This window comes from Heloderma suspectum, chromosome 1 (genome assembly GCF_057233095.1).
Source record: "Heloderma suspectum isolate Gila_16-S chromosome 1, 16-S_ref, whole genome shotgun sequence".
In the NCBI taxonomy this organism is placed as follows: domain Eukaryota; kingdom Metazoa; phylum Chordata; class Lepidosauria; order Squamata; family Helodermatidae; genus Heloderma; species Heloderma suspectum.
Genome location: NC_139458.1, coordinates 143,102,848 through 143,121,756, shown reverse-complemented (window position 1 = coordinate 143,121,756; position 18,909 = coordinate 143,102,848). Strand labels below are relative to the sequence as shown.

The 18,909-nt window shown below is 46.8% G+C and overlaps 1 protein-coding gene across 1 annotated transcript; it reads left to right on the top strand.

The window, feature by feature from the left end:
- The first annotated feature begins 1,442 nt into the window (after positions 1-1,442).
- FEV (FEV transcription factor, ETS family member) lies at positions 1,443-17,925 on the top strand. Its single transcript, XM_084829352.1, has 3 exons — positions 1,443-1,709; positions 2,307-2,381; positions 16,338-17,925. Exons 1-3 carry the CDS (start codon positions 1,661-1,663, stop codon positions 16,838-16,840), a joined length of 627 nt encoding a protein of 208 aa, XP_084685478.1. The 5' UTR covers positions 1,443-1,660; the 3' UTR covers positions 16,841-17,925.
- Positions 17,926-18,909: the final 984 nt, after the last annotated feature.

Here is an 18,909-nt window from a genome sequence, read left to right as displayed (position 1 = left end):
TGTAGTTCCTTATTGGGTTTTAAGGGACCACAAACTATTTTGGTTCAGAAGCTATTGTTATCCACCCGAGTTTGGGAGAGGGAGGGAGCTGTACATTTAAATACAACATTCTTAAACTTTGGGTGGGGGGTGAAGTCCAAATCAGCCTCCAGTGAGTAGCCATGGTTGTAGACAAAACACACTCCAGTGGTGGGTTAAGAACAGACTTTTACTGGAGATATAACAAACTTACATCTCAAGGTAAGTTGGCTGAGGTCAGCCCCATGGTCAGCATCACTTCCAGGAAGAAGATAGAAAAGTAGAGGGGGTAGACAAGGAAAAGGCAGAACGACCTCCCAGAGATCCCCTCCTACCTCACTCAGGTGCATATTAACCCTTCAAGTTCAGGTTAAGTGATTCATGGTTCTAGTCCTACCAACAGGGGGCAGTAGAGGGAAGGGATGGAGTGAATGAAACATCTAAATCCGGAGTAGGGAACATGTGGCCCTCCAGATGTTGTTGGACTGCTACTCCCATCAGCCCAAGGCAGCCTAGCCAATGCTGAGGAAAGATGGGAGTTGGAGTCCAGCACATTGTTGATCCTTGATCTAAATCTTGGATGACTTGGGTTAGGCATCCATGGAGGACAGGCCAATTAATGGCTGTTCAGAAGCAGCCCACCTCTGAATACAAGATGCTCTGGACAAACTTCAGGGGAGACATTTGGTCTGATCCAGCAGGGCTCTTCCTATAATAGGGGTTGATGGAGGGAGTCTGGTAGGGTGGCCAGGTGCCCTCTTTTACAAAGGGCAATCTTCTCTTTAAAAAGCAGCCAGAGGGCCACCCTCTGTTTGAAGGTGTCCTCTGTTTGAAGGGCTGTCCTATCCAATTCCAGTTTAAAGGTAAAGAACCATAAGAACTGCTGCCCATCAACATTTAGCTCCTGGACAGCAGATTGAGCAGTCAGGCACAAGGGTCACCTCGCCACAGTCTTCCACACCGTGGTGAAGTATTTAAATTATAGTAATGGTTTCTAAATGTGCATCTGTACACAGGCTGTAGCAGACGCAAATGCACCTGAGTTTGTTGTCCTCTTCTGCGGTGATGCATCCCCTCTTTTTCGGGTATTCATAAGCGGCCACCCCAGCAGGACGAGGGTCTCCCTCCCCACATCGCCTCCTGGCCCCATGCCCGTCCGGGTTCCAGCGTGCGCTCCTCCTCGCCGCCGGGGGTGAATTGCTTTCAGGTTAAAGACCCATTACGGGCCTCGGGCCTCGGTCGGGGCGCGTTTCCATGTTAGCTCAGACGCGCTGGAGCAGAAGCGGCGCCGCCGAGAGCGGGCCAGGCCAGGCGCTGCCTGTTTGCAAAGAGTTAAGAAGGCGGAAAATGCGGCTGCCTCTCTCCATAGAAACGGCGATCTTGAACGCGGGGAAACTTTATTAAAGTCCGATGGGCCGATAAGCGCCCGCGCCGCGCCTTTAATTAAAGCGCAGAGGAAATTGCGGCGCCCGGGCCCTGCGCCCCTCGCGCGTTGCTTGGAGACTGCCCCCCCTCCCCGCCCCCCCATCCTGCGCCCTGCCTCGACGGGTGGGGATCGTAATACATAATAATAACAACCACCGTCTTCCCCAGGCGAAGGCGATAATACCCCCCGCGGGCGCGGGGTGCGCGCAGAGCTGCCATGAGACGCGGCGCGGCCCGGACGCTGCTGCTCAACATGTACCTGCCAGGTAGGGCGGGGACCAAGGCCGGGCTGCCCCGTCCAGCTGCTTGGGACTCTGCCCAGGCCAAGCGCCGGGGGGGGGGGCGATCGCGGGGGGGGGCATCTCTGCCTTCCTCATGATGGATTGCTCCCTTTCCTCCCGATTCAGAGCCCCTGGCCCGTTTCTTTCCTCCCCGATTATTTCTTCCTCTTCCTCTTCCTCCTCCTCCGCCTGCCTGCCTGCCTGCCTGCCTGCCTGCCCACCCCACCCCATGGATGCTCCTTCGGGCTCTTAAGCAGACGCGCTAAAATCTCCTCTCGTCTTCCCTATTTAAAGCTGCCCCGACGGCTCCCGTCGGAAGTCGGATTTCCTTTTTCCTGGACGCGTTTCCTGGCTTCATAGCGGCTTGTCATTGGGGGGGGCGAGGCAGTGGCGCAGAGGCGGGCGACTGGGGGACTTGGACCTACAACAAGGCTCCTTCTGGGAAGGGAGTTTCCCCCATCCCAAGTTTCAAGGACAGAGAGATTTCGGGGGGTGGGGGGAGAGTCGGAATCGGTTTGGGTTTGCTTGCACTCATCCCTTGTTTCTCTTTCTCTCTTTTTTTCTTTCTGACCTTCCTTGCAGACCCAGTCGGGGAAACTTTGTTCAAAGAAGGCAAAAACCAGGCGTGGGGGTCTCTAGGGCCTGGGGTTCAAAAAGGTAAGATATCGTCGCTTCCTCTGCTTCCCGGATGGTACTCGGAGGGGTGGGGGGAGCCCTTCAAGAAACTCGAGGTCCTGCTGGGTTGCTAGAGGATGTTCCGTTTCCAAGGGGAGCAAATCTGCTCGGTTTCCACTATAGAGCTGTGAGTGCGTCTTTTGCTTCGTCCGCCTGGCTCTGTGTAGGACCCGCATCCCACGAGGCGGCGTCTCACCTTTTAGGATTTGAGAAGGGCGCATCACGGATCCCACCCTCCGGCCCCGCAATGTTTTCTTAAATTTCTGTGCCCTTTAAAACAATAAACAGAAGTCCCAGCCAAGGCCCGCTATTGGAGTGCAGACAGAAGCTGTGGGGTGGTGATCTCAGATTCTTGCAAAGCCAAGTCCAAAGTAAGACTGTATCCTAGGTAGGGGCGGGTAGAAATTGGGGGCGGGGGAGAGAACCAAACCAAAACGAAGATCTGCTCCGATTTACACGGGACAGGATTTGGACCTTAGCAACAGAGGCCTTTGAGCAAGTGATCAAGTCAAGCTGTTAGGGGTTTGTTTGGTGTTTTAAAACACTTCTAACCGCAAACCCCGCAAAATGATGGGGAAAATATGGGAATCATAAGAGACCTCCGGATTCTACTGCATAAAAATACAGCACACAATTGTGTTTTGTTTTGTGTTTAAAGTAAGAACGGCTCCTAACACATATGAGCAAGCCTTATACTGAATTAGATCACTGGTTTAACTTAGTCTTGACTACCTCACCCGCACTGACTAGCAGCAGCTCTTCAGGGTTTCAGGCAGGGGTCCAATCCAACCTTGTCCGTGCCCCTCAGCCTGGTGCCTCCAGATGTGTTGGACAACATCTCCCCCGTGGGGGTGCAGTCCAACACATCTGGGGGGCAGGTGAGGGAAGGCTACAGGGGTCTTTCGCAGCCCTACCCGGAGATGTCAGCGACTGAACCTGGGACTTTCTGCATGCAAAGCAGGTGCTGGAGCTACCGCCCCTTCAAATCCTGCTTTTAGCTTCCCACTTAAAGGTAAGTCCCGTTTCTTTGAAAGGAACTTAACTTCCAAAGGCGCAGCTGCGGTCTTCTCTCTGCCTTCCAAATCTCCGCTAGGGTTTGCAATGGGCAACTTTGCTACGAAGGGCGACCCGCCCCCCGAGCACTCACGCACCTTCCTTCTGCACCGTCTTCCGTTTCCTGAAATCTGTGCTACTACCTGGAGACGGACTGCGCTTACATCTTCTTCTTGAACCCCAGTACACACCATCGGCCAGCTGGTTGTAGCCAAAAGGCAAACAGGCCCCACCCCACCTTTCCCGCAGCAAATCTTCATGGGAGAGGCTGCTAACAAAATAGCGAGCTGCATAAGACTCCTCTTCAGGCAACAATGACTGTGTTGTTCACGGCCATTGATTTTAATGGGTTTATTTGAATTGTTTATTTACTTTCAAGCTGCCTGCTTTGGGAGAGTTATGCGAGGCCAGTCCCCCACCTCCCACCCAAAGCGGCCTAGAGTTCTGTGTAGTTCGAAAACGCGCTCCTCAAACACTGTTGTTTTAATCAGTGGTGGCTGGTGGCTCCCATTTCGGTGGGGATGTAAACGCATCCTGGGTTTCAGTCAGAACCACCCCGAACTCTACAGGAGCTATCCAAGGTGCTGAACCTTAAACCCAAATGGGTTCAGCACCTTGGATAGCTCCTTTGGGGTTCTGGATGGTTCTGACTGAAACCCAGAGCGGATTCAGAACTCTAAAGGAGCCATCGAAGATGCTGAACCCTACCCCCAATAGGTTCAGCACCTTGGATAGCTCCTTTAGAATTCTGACTGAAACTCAGAATGGATTTACAGCCCCACCGAAATCGGAGCCGCCAGCCTCCACCCGTTTTATTAGCAAGGTCTATCTGGGCAAATGGGGGTGGGGGAGCTACTGCATTTCCTTTCTGCTCCCCAAGCACTAAACAGGTCCCCACTCAGCATCAGGGCCAATCGTCATTCCCCGCCTGTTTTCTTCGGAGGCCTCCCTCCAGATCAGCCTCGGGTAGAGTAGGGACTGGAGCCGGGTCCTTGCCTATGATCATAGCAGAAACAACTAAAGAGAAAAAGATTCATGGGCATGGGAGTGCCTTCTCCTTACGCGCATTAACATAGCGTGCCACGACTTTTTTCACGTTTCCGTTTGGAGCAGAGAATTAACTGAAAAGCATCTCTGAATATTGATACTCCTGGATACCTATTTATTAGGTTTCTATAAATAATAAAGAATGGGGATTAAAACAAAAGGAAGCCACAGATCTCTCTCTTAATGAACTCATCTGTCCAAAACGGAGCTGCCAACCCACTGTGAGTTTCCAAAGTCCATCTCTTGCTTGCATCTCTTGTATTTTTTCAGACCCTCTGTCCCCCCCGCCCCATGACCTCATACACACATTCTTGGAGCAAAGGAAACCAACAGTCTTCTCTAGTTATGCCGGAGCACCACCCGTGAATTTGATCCTCTTTGAACATATCTGAATTAAAGGCGCTGAAATTCTACTGGCTTAAATGCACGTAACCCTGGATTGACTCTGTTTGGGGGTCGGGCTGCTTAATTAAAAAGCAAGAAAGCAAAACACAGAACTCCTGCGGAGAAGCTCTCTGGTACCCCAGCAAAACAGGTGCCCCGATCCAGTCTCTAGAGATCCACGTCCCCCTGCTCAATGGGTTCCCACTGATGCATGCCTCTAGGGCAGGTTTGGGACGCGCGTTTTAGCACACACACAAGCAGAGTAGTGCTGATTTGACTTCTTGAAGCATGCTCCGAGCGGGTTCTCCAGTATGTTTACCAGGAAGTAAGTTCCACTGCGTTTATTGGGAGTCACGACCAGGCAAGTGAGGGCGGGATGGCAGCCAAGGAAACCAGCTTCTTCCATATAACCTTGTTTACGTAGTGAATGTTAATCCCATTTTACTTCTATGTAAATATGTATTAGGAATGGGGCGCCAAAGGAGTGGTAAGTGATTGAAGATGGGGCGCTAATAGGTGGGTTATATCCAACGTCAGTCAAACTTAAGTCCTGTTCATTTCAATGGGTCTACTCTGAGAAGGGGTAACATTGGATATAACCCGGTATGGACTCGCAGTTTAGAATACGCCAGCTTTCCCCGACCGGGGGTCCTCCAGGTGTGTTGGACTACAGCTCTCACAATCCCCAGCTGTTGGGCAGGTTGCCTGGGGATGATGGGTGCTGTAGTCCGACGCATCTGGAGGACGCTTGGTTGGACAAGTCTTCTCTGCGCCCCATTTCCTACGGAGTCCCGTTTCCTTTGGCAGTTGTGAAGGACGAATTACACCAACTCAAATGCCGCTGGCGTATGACACTTTCGCACGGACATTGACCTAACGTTGCTCATGACTCAAGAACTGCCTGGCCTGTACATGGTCACAGACGCTCATTTTATTATTTTTACTTTCAAAATATATCCTTTTCTACAACGAAGTGGTGCCTACTCCCAACTCAATGTATTTCGCATCAGGGCAGCTGACTCAGTTTTATTCCTGTATCATGATGGTGCTAGGATTCAAGTGAGTTTAAAACGTGAACTGGCAGATACTCAGATGATGATAATGATGATTTTATTATTGTTGTTCAAATCAGGGTTGGTAAATCTTTGGGGAGGTATTTATTTATTTATGTGCTGTAACATATTGGGAACATAGAAGAAGTAGCTGTGAAGCACTAATAGGGAAGGCGAGCAGAGAATGCTCATGCTGTGTTTCACAACTGAAATAATACAACGTGGCCCTCCGGGTGGAGGTTTAAGACCATTAAGTCCAGGGTCTAAAATTACCTCTATGTCACTACATCATCATACCATCTAATAACCCAAACATCGTGTTTCAACAATACTATCACTGCAACATTTTAAATTCATTACAAAATAGGCAATGATCAATCATCAAAATACAACATCAGTTGATTTTATTTATCCACTGTTAGAAGCCAGACTCAGATACGCCAAAACTCTCCAATGCAGGTATCATTAAACAGAAGATACGCACAGCCACGTATTTCCCAGATAGTTTTACAGCACAGTCCTATATACGCACGCTAACTCGGAAAGAAGGCTGTCCAGCGGGACTTACTCCCAGAGTAGCATGCTTGGGATTGCAGCCTTACTCGCCAGTTGCGGGGGAAATGATGAAAGATCGCCCTAAGGCTGAGCGCTTAAAAAGAAAAAATACATATATTTGCAGGACTTAATTTCTCCTCCCCGCTCTTGCGCGCACCCCCCCCCCCAATACCTTATGACCTAGACCTTCTCCAAAGTATATCTGCAAGGGGTGTGTGTGAAATTCACCTTTTTGGAAAATTGTGTGTGTGTGTGTAGAATGGAGCAACACAGAAAACGTCTCCAAATTAAATTATGTACGACATTCGCGCGTACTTCTGCCGAGCCTTTTCTTCATAGATTTCCGTATCTCGAGGTTGCAAAAGAAATAGTTTCTCTTTAAAAAATGGCAGGCCAAGAAGACACAATTCCGGTGAAAGTCTCAAAATTCAAGGAGGGCCTGTCTAATAAGGGCACAAATTCGGCGGGACAAAAATGATTAAGGAATAACAATTTGCATGAATATAGCTACAAAATCCTTCACATGCCTTATCTTGTTGTTATCTTAACAACAATCTTACAAGGGCGAGAGGGTGTGGCTTGGTTTGAGGCCACCACTGCCACAGATTATGCATTGCTTACTCAGAAGGAAGTCCCACTCTATTCAATAGAGCTTACTTGTGAGTAATCCTAAGTGTGTTTAGGATTGCAGTCTAAGAAATCTCAGAGTGGGTTTTTCTTTTTTCCTAGCCCCTTGGGGAAGGGAGAGAAATAAAAGGAATTCTAGGCACAGGATCATCTCTTATATAGGCAAATATATTTTTCGAAGCTTAAGGAAGTGTTGTAGACAATATTGTCCTCTCTTTAACATCGGCGTATCAGATCAAGTCGTCACAGCAATGTCCTTTTCAAATAACATTTTCTTTCTTTCTTTCTTTCTTCCTCTTTTTTTTAAGAGTTGTATGTTGAAATACTGGGAATTCAGTTTCGTACACATGCAGGTTTTTCGTGGGGGTGGGAGGTTGGTGCTTTTGGCGCGACACCTGTTTGATCTGCTGATCCCTCCCTCTTCCTGTCAGTTTGCAGAAAACAACTTCAAATCTGCCATCGTTTGTTTTAATGCTGAATACAAAGGCTTTAGGTACTATCATGACTCAGCCAAAGTGAAGAGCATTTTAAGTCGCACTGAAATCGAGATTTACTCCCACTTAGAAGTGCTTAACTTTAGCTGGATCGTGCTCATTGTATTAATATATAGGCACCGTATATGTATATATTATTATTGCAAGCATACACACTTTCAGTAAGGAAACAATCTAGAAATCTGACCAAACTCGGTGGGGTTTACTTTCGAGTAGACATATGTAGGAGTGCGCTGTTCTTTTTGTTTTTAATTGTCAAATTTCGAGATCACCTCTCTTCTGAAACTGTGCATACTTACAACGTTCATATACGCAGGTAGGTGTGCATCCTCCCCGAAGAGTGCAATCATATATGTGTCTGCTAGGAAGTAAGGCCTATTGAGTTCAATGGGAATACTCCCAAGTAGGTGTGTCATCTTTCCCAGCAGCAACGTATGGCTGTGAGAGCTGGACTATAAGGAAGGCTGAGCGCCGAAGAATCGATGCTTTCGAGCTGTGGTGCTGGAGAAGACTCTTTCGAGTCCCCTGGACTGCAAGGAGGTCAAATCAGTCAATCCTAAAGGAAATCAACCCTGAGTGCTCATTGGAAGGACAGATATTGAAGCTGAAGCTCCAATATTTTGGCCACCTAATGCGAAGAGAAAACTCTCTGGAAAAGACCCTGATGCTGGGAAGGATTGAAGGCAAAAGGAGAAGGGGACGGCAGAGGATGAGATGGCTAGATAGCATCACCGATGCAATGAATATGACCTTGAGCACACTCCGGGAGAGAGCGCAGGACAGGAAGGCCTGGCGTGCTATGGTCCATGGGGCCACGAAGAGCCGGACACGACTGAACGACTGAACAACAACAACAACAAGGTGTGGCCTCTCAGTGTATAGGATTGCAGCCTAAATAGAAAGCGGATACGATTCAAAAATGTTAACTTGGGCAGGATGATAAGATACCCAACCAGCCCTGAGACATGAGGAGGAGACGCGGATTCCTCTTTACGAGGCACTGCCAACGAGTCGGGCAAGCGCCGGATCGGATTCCTTTGGGTCGTTGCTCTCTCGCTGCTATCTGTCACAAAGCGAGTGACTACAGAGGGCGAAGCCAATTCTGAACTGCCGGTTTCCACAACAGGGTGCGCAAACGGGGCTCCGAAAGGCGAAAAGCACCCTTACTGCTCGGGCGCGGAAAGGATTCCCGCGCAGGTCTTTCCCCTTCCGGACTTCATTTAGGGCGCAATCCTATGAATATTTAGACAAAAAAGGTCCTATAACTCAGGGAAAAGCCCTACAACTCCCAGCATGGGGCATGCTGGGGACTGCAGGACTTTTTTCTGAATTAAAATCTCGACTACTCCTGATCCGAGCTGTCAGCTTTTTTAACTGACTGAAAACCCTCGATTGCTCCTGACCCTATCCAAAAGGATCACCATCTCGGGCCTGACTGGTTTGTAGGAAAGGTGATTGCAGTGGTGAGTTCATTTTTGTAATGGTCCCCTATTTTAAAAAAGAAAAACAAAGAAAAGAAAGAAGAAAGAAAAAAAGAGAGGATTTTATAAATAAAACTCGAGTGTGTCAGGGATAAAAGTTCAAGCCCGTCCATCATCTTGCTGTGGTAGTTTTCCGCTGGAAGGAAGGGGTTGTTTTTCTTTATTTCAAAATATGATCACCCCCCCAATCTGAAGTAGTACAATCCATTGCACCACCACCAACCTCTACCACCTCATTCTGCTGCAGCTGTAGAGCCGGTCTCTCTAGATAGACTTCAGTCATAAATTGAACGATACTTCCCTTTGATTAAAATAACAGATTACTTCAAAGCACATGAATTCAGAATTGCACTCTTAAGAATGAATTCACGCAGGCATGTGCAGCATGATTACAACGTCAACTGAGGGTTTGCATGAGTGAACGTGATGGCAGGACTCCAACACAGAACAACGTTTTATATCACCTTATAACGCCACCAAACAAAAAGACACTTTTCACTGGGGACAGTTCTCATGTTCAAGTTGCCAGGTGGCCATGAGGCACATGGCTGTGTAAATCAGCCCCTCTTGTCCCGGAATATGGAAGATACATATGTACATGGAAGTTTCTACAAACATACACCAACAGGGGCTGGTTCAGTTATTGTATATTTTTATTGTGATACGCTGCCACATACCTAAAAACAGAGAAAGCACGGGGTTGATCTCCCCTTCATCTTCAATGTATGTTGCTGAACTCCGTTCCTCTAAATTAGGAGTCATCCAAATTGATTATTCAGCCTTATTAGTAAACAAGTTCATTGGGTGTAGATTTTAAAGGGAAATTTAAAACAACACCCTACTTAACAAGCAGCAGCACAATGGGGTGCTGTGTAAGCCATAAACAACACCCTGTTTTTAATGGATTATACCACAATCCTCTCTACACACTTAGATGGGAGTAAGTCCCATTGAACTCAATGGGGCTTATTTCTGAGTAGATATGTATAGGATTGCACTGTTAGTTACAAGAGCCAAGTGTGTGTTAGGGTGTGATCAGTGCACACCCAGAAAGTCCTTGTGAAATAAATGGGATTCATTCCCTAACAAAAGTGTACAGGAGTGGCATGGAAATATAATTGTCAGGACATATCCAGATATATAATAAAGCTATTTTTAACAGCTGGTCTGTGAAAACTCGTCAGTTTCATAAATACAGTGAACCAGTGGTACATTTGGAAGTGCAGGAGCTCATCATGATAGTGTGTACACATACACATGTGGATGCACAGATGTGCATGCAGACATACACACATACATCACAGAATAACAGTACATAGAATAATACCCAGTATATTACAATCAGCATGACTGCAATCCTATACATAGTTGCCTGGGAGTAAGCTCTATTGAACTCGGTGGTGCTTACTTCTGACTGGATAGGTTCAGTTTTATAAAACATGTTGCGCTTTGTGAACTGCCCAGAGAGCTTCAGCTATTGGAAAGTACAGAAATGTAATGAATGAATGAATGAATGAATGAAGATCTTCAGCCCGCTGAAATGCAGGCTTTAACTTTTAATTGGCATGCAATCTTGCCAAAAAGTACCACCATTTAAATGGCTTGTGTGAAGTAGGAACCCCATCAAAGAAAAGGCAAGAAGTATCCAGCCTCTTGCTTGATTATTTTCCTCATTCTCTGACTTTCCTTCTATGGTAATCTGTCACAAGCAGTAGCAAAACTTGAAAGCCTCATCATCACCTCATTGGTTTACAAGAGCAGGGAATTACCTCGACTCCCTAGTAGATTATTTTATCAAGTCTGCTCTGAACATGATCCTGGAACTACAGTCCCCCTTTACTACACCTCTGTCACAAAGTGTCATTTTCAAAACAGTTATATATTATACAATGAGAAATTTCCCACCAGCTCTATTTCAAGAAGGGTCATGACATATCTGTCCCATAACTCCACCCTCCATGGCAATCTGGTAACACCTGACAGATTTCCACATAAGAACATAATCCTGGCTGTGGGATTATACCAAAGGTCCATCCAGCATCTTGTTTCCCACACTGCCTGAACAGATTTATTTATTTATTTAAAACATTTGTATGGCACCCTATATCATTAAGATCTCAGGGTGGCATACAGATAAAATCAATGTAAACTGTATAGAACAATGAATAATTTAAACAGCTAAAAGCACATTAAACCATTAAGCAAGCTAATACCAATTTGTTTGTTTGTTTGTTTGTTTGTTTAAAACAGATGCTGCTGGGAAGCCCACAAGCAGGTCAGGAAGTCAATTAGCCTCCTCTCCTGCTTGACCCTCTGCCTCCCTTGGTATGCAGAGGAATACCACTTCTGAGCTCTCAAGGTTATTACTAAAAAGGAGAGAGATACCTTGGATGTGCCTATAGGGCCAAAACAGAATGCCAAAAGGGAGGTGCTAGATTTATTAAGCCTTCTAATATGTCTCCATTTGCTCCTTCCTTCCTTCCTTCCTTCCTTCCTTCCATCATTCATTCATTCATTCATTCATTCATTCACATGCACTCATATTAATCTGCCAGGACCTTTAAAAAAACACAAGAATCTGAGAGATCCCAGAGCTGAATGTTCATTTGAGGCAGATAATTTTTATTCATTTCTTTACTTGCAGTTTTACTTGCAATTGTTTTATGACAATAAATAAAACAAATTTATTGTTTTAAATTGTTTTATGGTGTGTTGTACATCGCCCAGAGTGGCTGGGTGACCAGCCAGATGGGCGATTAATAAATTTAATAATAAATAAATAATAAAAAATGACTGGGAGTCAGAAATCCCCGGAGATCTTACTGCAAATCTCACACAGGCCTACCAGTAGTTCCCAATCTACATTTTGTCTGCATCTATCTAGAAATGGTGCAAAGGCCATGGCTTCTCCTGGCAATGGTTGAACAGGGAACTAAAGTAGTCGCCCCATTGCAGGGGTGTGTGTGTTCCCAGACAGAAAGCTGTCAGGCTCGGATCTCCTCTGGATCACGAGCTGTGCATGGAAAGTGTGCTGAGTGTGAGCATTTCCCAAGCGCTACGAGTGCAGTTCCCATGTTTGGATCAGGATGGGGGTGGCTCATTGCCCAAAGGTATGGTCAGTGCTGATAGCTTTGACAGAGCTGCAAGCAAAAATCTGGAAACAGCACAATCCAATGTTCCAGTCCTTGCTAGACGTACACAGGTTGCTGGCAAGTATTAATATTCATGGCCACAGTCCCATTAAAAAGGCAGGCTTAAACCCACTGAGCAGAAAGGTGTAGTAGTATAACTACTAAACGGTGTTGGGAGGATGGTTATCTGACAACAGTGTTTAGTGAATGGCAACGTTAAGGTAATCATCACTGTCTGTACTTTTACTTTTCAATTCCCTCTGACAGAATTTACATATCCCCCCCAGTCCTCCCCAGGATAATGTATATCAATCTGCCAGTTTGAGGTGAATGCTCCATGCATCTGATGGAAGTGGATAGTGTGCAGAAAAGCTTATGCCAGAATGAAAATGTTGGTCTTTAAGGTGCCAAAAGACTTTTTGTTGCTTTAATTAAAACATGGTCACTGTGACATTCTTGTATTGTAACTGAGTGCTCTTTAAATCGTTGCGTATCATTTCAGAAAACAGTGAGTAATGATGATTAATGGCAGTGTAAAAAATACAATAACGGTACTCAAACAGAATGTTTAGGAGTAGGGCTGGTGTAAAAATTAAGGGCATCAAATTAAGTAGTACTTAGCTGTTCTGACAGCTGCCTTTTAATCAATCAATTGATTATATATGTTGCTAACCTCGATCCGAAAGTGATATATTGAAATAGAAATTGATTGATTTAAACATATGTGCATATCACACAAAAAAACACAAACCCTCAGCCTTTTGAGGGGCAAGCTATAGCTCAGCCGTAGAGCATCTGCTCTGCGTGCAAAAGATCCCAGGCTCAATCTCCGGGAAAGACTCCTGTCTGAAACCCTGAGGAGTCACTGCCGATCAAGGCAGAAGACAATGCCGAGCTAAGGCCACAATTCTATGCACATTTAGACAGAAAAAAAAGTCCTGCAACTCCCAGCGAGCTATGCCAGCTGGGGAATGCTGGGAGTCATAGGACTTTTTTCTGTCTAAATGTGCATAGGGTTGTGCCCTAAATAGATCAGTGGTTTGACTTGGTATAAGACGTTACATACAAATGCAAGTAACAAAAACGCAGTGGTTTTCTTTTCAGTGAAGCACACCCTTAAGAGGCTACACTTTGGTGCAATGAAGTGGCAGGGGACTTTCCCCATGCCAAGCATTTTCCCACCCCCAGCTGCCTTTTCTCCCAGAGGAGCATGTAGGGGGAAAGCAATGGGTTGGGTTGGGGGGGGGTGGGCAGCCGCTATTTGAGGTGGAAACCAGCGAGTGGGGAAAGGTTTAAATACCCGTCCCCTCCAGTTGCTGGTTCTCGCTCAAAATAAGTCTCCCCAAGCTGCCTTTAAAAAGAAGAGTCAGGGCATCCTTCCATCCCTTTGTGTGTAATGTGGTTGGCCCCTCAGAAAAAGGCTAAAGAGACACTGAAGAAAATGTGAGATGAGCTTTCCCCCGCTCATGCCCTCCAGATGTGTTGGACTACAACTCCCAGCATGCCCCACCTCCCCAACCTGGCTCGACCACATTGACTGAGGATGATGGGGGTTGTAGTCCAACACATCTGGAGGGTTCCGGGTTCCGTAAGACTGCACCGTGTGTCAAGATGTCAGAACATGCAGTATTTCCTACTCCCAGCCAATTATGTGAAGAGGGAACAAGGGTAAGGTATATCTATATGCTCTTCTCCTATTGCTGTTTTGATGACTTGTTCTATTTGTTTTTTTTTATTATTCTTATTGGATTATTTCATGATTTTATCTGGAAACTGTCTTGAGAGCCCCTTCGGAACAAAAAGTGGGGTAGAAATTTCATATTGTGTATGTTGAGGTAGACAGTACATCATGTAGGGAGGGATCTAGTGCTGTGGTTGCTTTTTTCAGCAGCAGCTGCACCTGTGTTTAGCATGACATCGAGGGTGTTTCCAGAATGAGGCCTCCTAGCACTACCAATCAGAAGGCATGGTGCAGCTATTCCATGTTTTCCTCCTTAGTTGGATTTTTTTATGGTAAGAAAAAGGATGAAAGAAGAGGTGGGAGGGTTTTAACCTGGAGGGTTAAAAGACTGGCAGAGCAATTGTGATGCCTTGTCCTTCAAGGGTTCCGTGGAATAAGCGCACATATAAACGAAGGCTTCCAGATAGCAGACAAAAGGTTTATTCCTTGATCCAAATATGAACCAAAGAACAGGATAACCGCTATGCTAGGAATAGCCTAGCTGAAAACACTTGGTTAGTAAAATACTCTATAGCTGTGCTGGGCAACAATTAATCTTAAAGAGAAATTACACCACAGCAATGTTATCTTTAGTGCAGAGGGCTCCTGCCTTCGAGCCTCCAAAGCTTCCATAATGAGGGAGGAGCAGCATTTCTGCTGTTTTCTTCCCTCCCTGGCCATTTTGTTTTGTTCTTATAAATTTCCTCCCGTTATACAGATAACATTTGTACTGGAACAATCTTTAATATTCGCTGATGTAGCTGCTCTTTTAAATTATCTACCAGCTTCTTGGAAATTAGCTAATGGATTATCCATACCTGTTTGACAGATAAAAGACTGCTGTTACAACATTGGAAGGATAAATGCTCCCCTCCTATAATGCAATGGATTGAGGATTATACCATTGATCCTTACAACCCTTTCAATATCTGGACAGGTGGCATATAGACACTAACTTCAAATGGATACTTATTTGGATATTTGGTCCACTTTTATTGAAGCCCATGTATAATTGCTAGAAAGTTGTATTTTCATATATATATATATATATATATATGTGTGTGTGTGTGTGTGTATAGATATATAGATATATATGCATTTCATATGCATTCATTGATATTGATATGGATATATACAAATCTCTGTATGTAAATAATTTTTTTCTTCTCTTTTTTTGTGGTTTTTTTTTTGAAATTTCACAATAAAAAAGAATTTAAAAATGAATTCCCTCCTATTGAAAGCAATGGGGGTCATTAAAATATTCCAGCTCCAGGCTGATGTAGATCAGGAGACAGTTTGGGGAGGAGCTGGGGGAGAGACGTAGTGGTAAATTTTGAAGGGTGGGCACTCGTAATGACAATCCCAACAGCCACGCCACCAAGGAGGGTCCAGAAGAGAGCCAGTGTGGTGTAGTGGCTAGAGTGTTGGACTGGGAGCTAGGAGATCCGGGTTCTAGTCCCCACTCGGCCATGGAAGCTCACTGGGTGACTTTGGGCCAGTCACAGACTCTCAGCCCAACCCACCTCGCAGGGTTGTTGTTGTGAAGCTAAAATGGAAAGGAGAAGGATTATGTATGCCACCTTGGGTTCCTTCAGGAGGAAAAAAGGTGGCATATAAATGCAATCAATCAATCAGTCAATCAAGATGCAGGCTGCTCTGTTGACATCTCTGTCTGTCTGTGTATTGTGTGTGTATGTATGTGTACACACACAGAGCTATATTGTTGCAGGGAAAATCCGCCCCCCACCCCCACCCCTGCAGCTACTGTAAGGATTACAGCTAAACTCAGGGGAAACAGGGAATTCTGAGAGGGGTGGCAGATGACATCAGCATCCCCGCCAATCAAAAAATCCCAGTACTTTGACCCTGCAAGCCCTGGCGCTACTACACCACTTGTCTGGGGCCCAGAAGAACTGTGGACCCTGCGGACCCACAGCCTCTCCCAGCACACCCACTAGCCCGCCCTGGGCATGCTTCCCAGTCCCCTTCTCCAGCATCAGAATAGGCAAGGGCTCCAGAGGATCCCATGGAGACTGGGAGGAGGCAAGCGAGGTCAGCTCTCCCCCTCCAAGGCTGGGCCTCTCGCTCTGCCTCTGATAAATCCTGTCACGGCCCCTGGGATGCCCTCCCATGGATCTCAGGATTGCAGCTGAAGACGTCTGTCTCCCCCTCCTCCCGCCCTAAAATTCCACGGAAGAGGCAGGGGGATTGCTCAGTAAAAGACTCCTCTAGAAGCACCCTGTGTTGCCCTCATCATCTAGTCCGCAGTACAGGACTAGATGGATGAAGTGTCTGACTCAGTACATGGCAGCTTGATACGGTCGTGTGGGGGAATGGGAGGCTTGCCCCCCGAGTGTGGGCCTTTCTGAATTGGCCCCTCTTTCTGCTTTCCAGGCAGTGGGCAGATCCAGTTGTGGCAGTTTCTGCTGGAGCTGCTTTCCGACCGGGCCAACCTCAACTGCATTGCCTGGGAGGGCACCAACGGCGAGTTCAAGCTCCTGGACCCCGACGAGGTGGCGCGGCGCTGGGGCGAGCGCAAAAGCAAGCCCAACATGAACTATGACAAGCTGAGCCGGGCGCTGCGCTATTACTATGACAAGAACATCATGACCAAGGTGCATGGCAAGCGCTACGCCTACAAGTTTGACTTCCAGGGCCTGGCCCAGGTCTGCCAGCCAGCCACACCTGACCACACTCTCTACAAATTCCAGGCCCCCCTGCCCTTCGCTGGCATCTCCAAACTCAACATTATGGCCTCAGGTGTGACCCCAACCAGCTTCTCCTATTGGCCAGGTTCTACCCCCACCCTGTACCCCAGCCATGGCTTGCAGCCTTCAGCGCCCTTCAGTACCATGGCAACCTCCCACATCAACAACATGAACAGCCACTACCACTAGGCCTCTTGTGGCTGCAGGGTGGGTGGGGAGGGAGGGATGGCCCTCAGATTTCACCTTAAGACATTTCCACTTTAAGCAAGAAGATATTGTGTATAGTAGGGAGGGGTGCTTTCTTGAGATGCACTGGATCTCAGCAAAGGAGCTGAAGGCCTTTTCTGGCCCAAGATCCCTCCCAAGGCCTGTAATTTCATAGGGAACATTTCAGCAATGCCTTCAATTTCTCCATTAAAAAACCCACACCCAAAATACTGGAATGACTTTGGAACTTCCTTGTACTTGCTCTCCTGGGAACTCTGGTCATCCATAAAAGCTGAGATCAGCAAGGCCTCAGCTAAGCAACACCCCCACACAGCCCTTTCCCACCACACAAATTCCTCTCCCCAAACACAGTCTATGTGAATGTTCACTCTTCCCCCCCCCCAATCCTGCTCAGCTCAACGCCATTCTTTTCTTTGGAGGTGGCTGCTTCTTTGGTGCCATTTCCCCACTTGGCTGCAGCTTCCAGTGGTGCAGTTCAGTACTTGTAGAGTCTGGACTGAATTGTCCAGTGTCCATGAAGGGCACCCCTCTTTAGATGGTAATGTGTATCACTTCACTTCACTTGGAAATGTTGTACGCCAGCCCTGCTGTGTCTGGCAGCCCTCCTGCTCATTCCGCTAAGTGGGGCCTGGGGCATCTGCCCCAAAGTCCTGCCCTGACAGCACCACAAACATTATCTTTCCTGGATTAGAAACATGGGTAATCAGAGCCAGCCCTACTATTAGGCAGAGTGAAGTGGCCACTTGAGGCAGCAAGTTATTCATTATTAATTTATTATTATTGTATATTTACTGCCAGAGATGGGAGAGGTGCTTGTGGGATTTTCTGCCTCAGGTGCCAGATTAACTTGGCTATCTTAACTTGGGAGGGGGGTGCTATTTGCTGCTCTGTGGGTAATCCCTCCCTCTCAGGGATCATGTGGTGAATGGGACTACCTTACATAGTTACACAACCATTCAGATTTAGCTGTGTGATGATGAGGATAAGTAAGGGCAATTTGAATGAACAAGTGAACATTTTCACAGGGAGTGCTAAAATAAATGTTCAAAAAGAGAGTCTTTTTTTCTTTTACCATGGCCAAAAATGTGAACAAAACCTACCAGCAGTTTTCGCTCAGCCCTAATCAAAATGCAGTTCTACAGATACTTGTTTAACCTACAGAAATGAATACTGAGGGGCCGGGGCTCCCATCCTCAGATACAGGCAGATCAATCCAACCTGGGCAGGGGAGGGAGAATCCATGGCTGATGAACCACCACTTCCTATACCCTGCCAGGCTCACACCAGCAGGGGGGAAGGAAGGATTTTTCTTTGCCCTCTCTCTGTCCCCCTCTATTTTCCTTCCCTCCCTCCCTCCCTCTCATTTTCCCAGGGCTGGCATACTTTCCCTCATCCCATTCCAGGGACATGGTGGGAGAAAGTCAGGGCTTTGGATCCAGTGGATCCAAAAGCTCCCCCAATCCACCCCTAATGCACACATACCCAGAATGCTTCCTTTTTGCCCTCTCCTTGCAGCTTGCCCCCTTCCACCGTTCCACCACCACTACAGGGCTGTATCCATGAACAGACCTCCCTCCCCACAGAGGGAGATCCACTATATCTGATTACATGTGTGACACCCCCCCTCCAAGGGACTACAGGATTCTGCCCTTAAAAAGATGTAACAGGGTGTTACATCTTCCACTTCTACCAATAGTAATGGAAGCAATCCTAGAACTTTGATGAGCTTGTAGCTGCTTGTCTGAATGCCCGGTCCCTGATCTCAGAAACTAGTCTAGGTATCAAACACTCTCCTCAGAGCCTTTCAAAGTGAGAAGCACAGCGGAACTCCCAGGCCTGTCAAGATGCTTACTTTTGCTGCCACAGACCCTTGAAGCTGAGCATGCACAGGGTCCCATGGGTTTCCATGGGGAGAGCCTGAAGTTCAAAATTTTCAAAATATGAAATTTAATTCAAAAATAATATGGGGACTCAAAAAAGGGAGGGAAGATGATAGAAGCAAAATATTCAGTGAAATTCAGTCTTTCTCC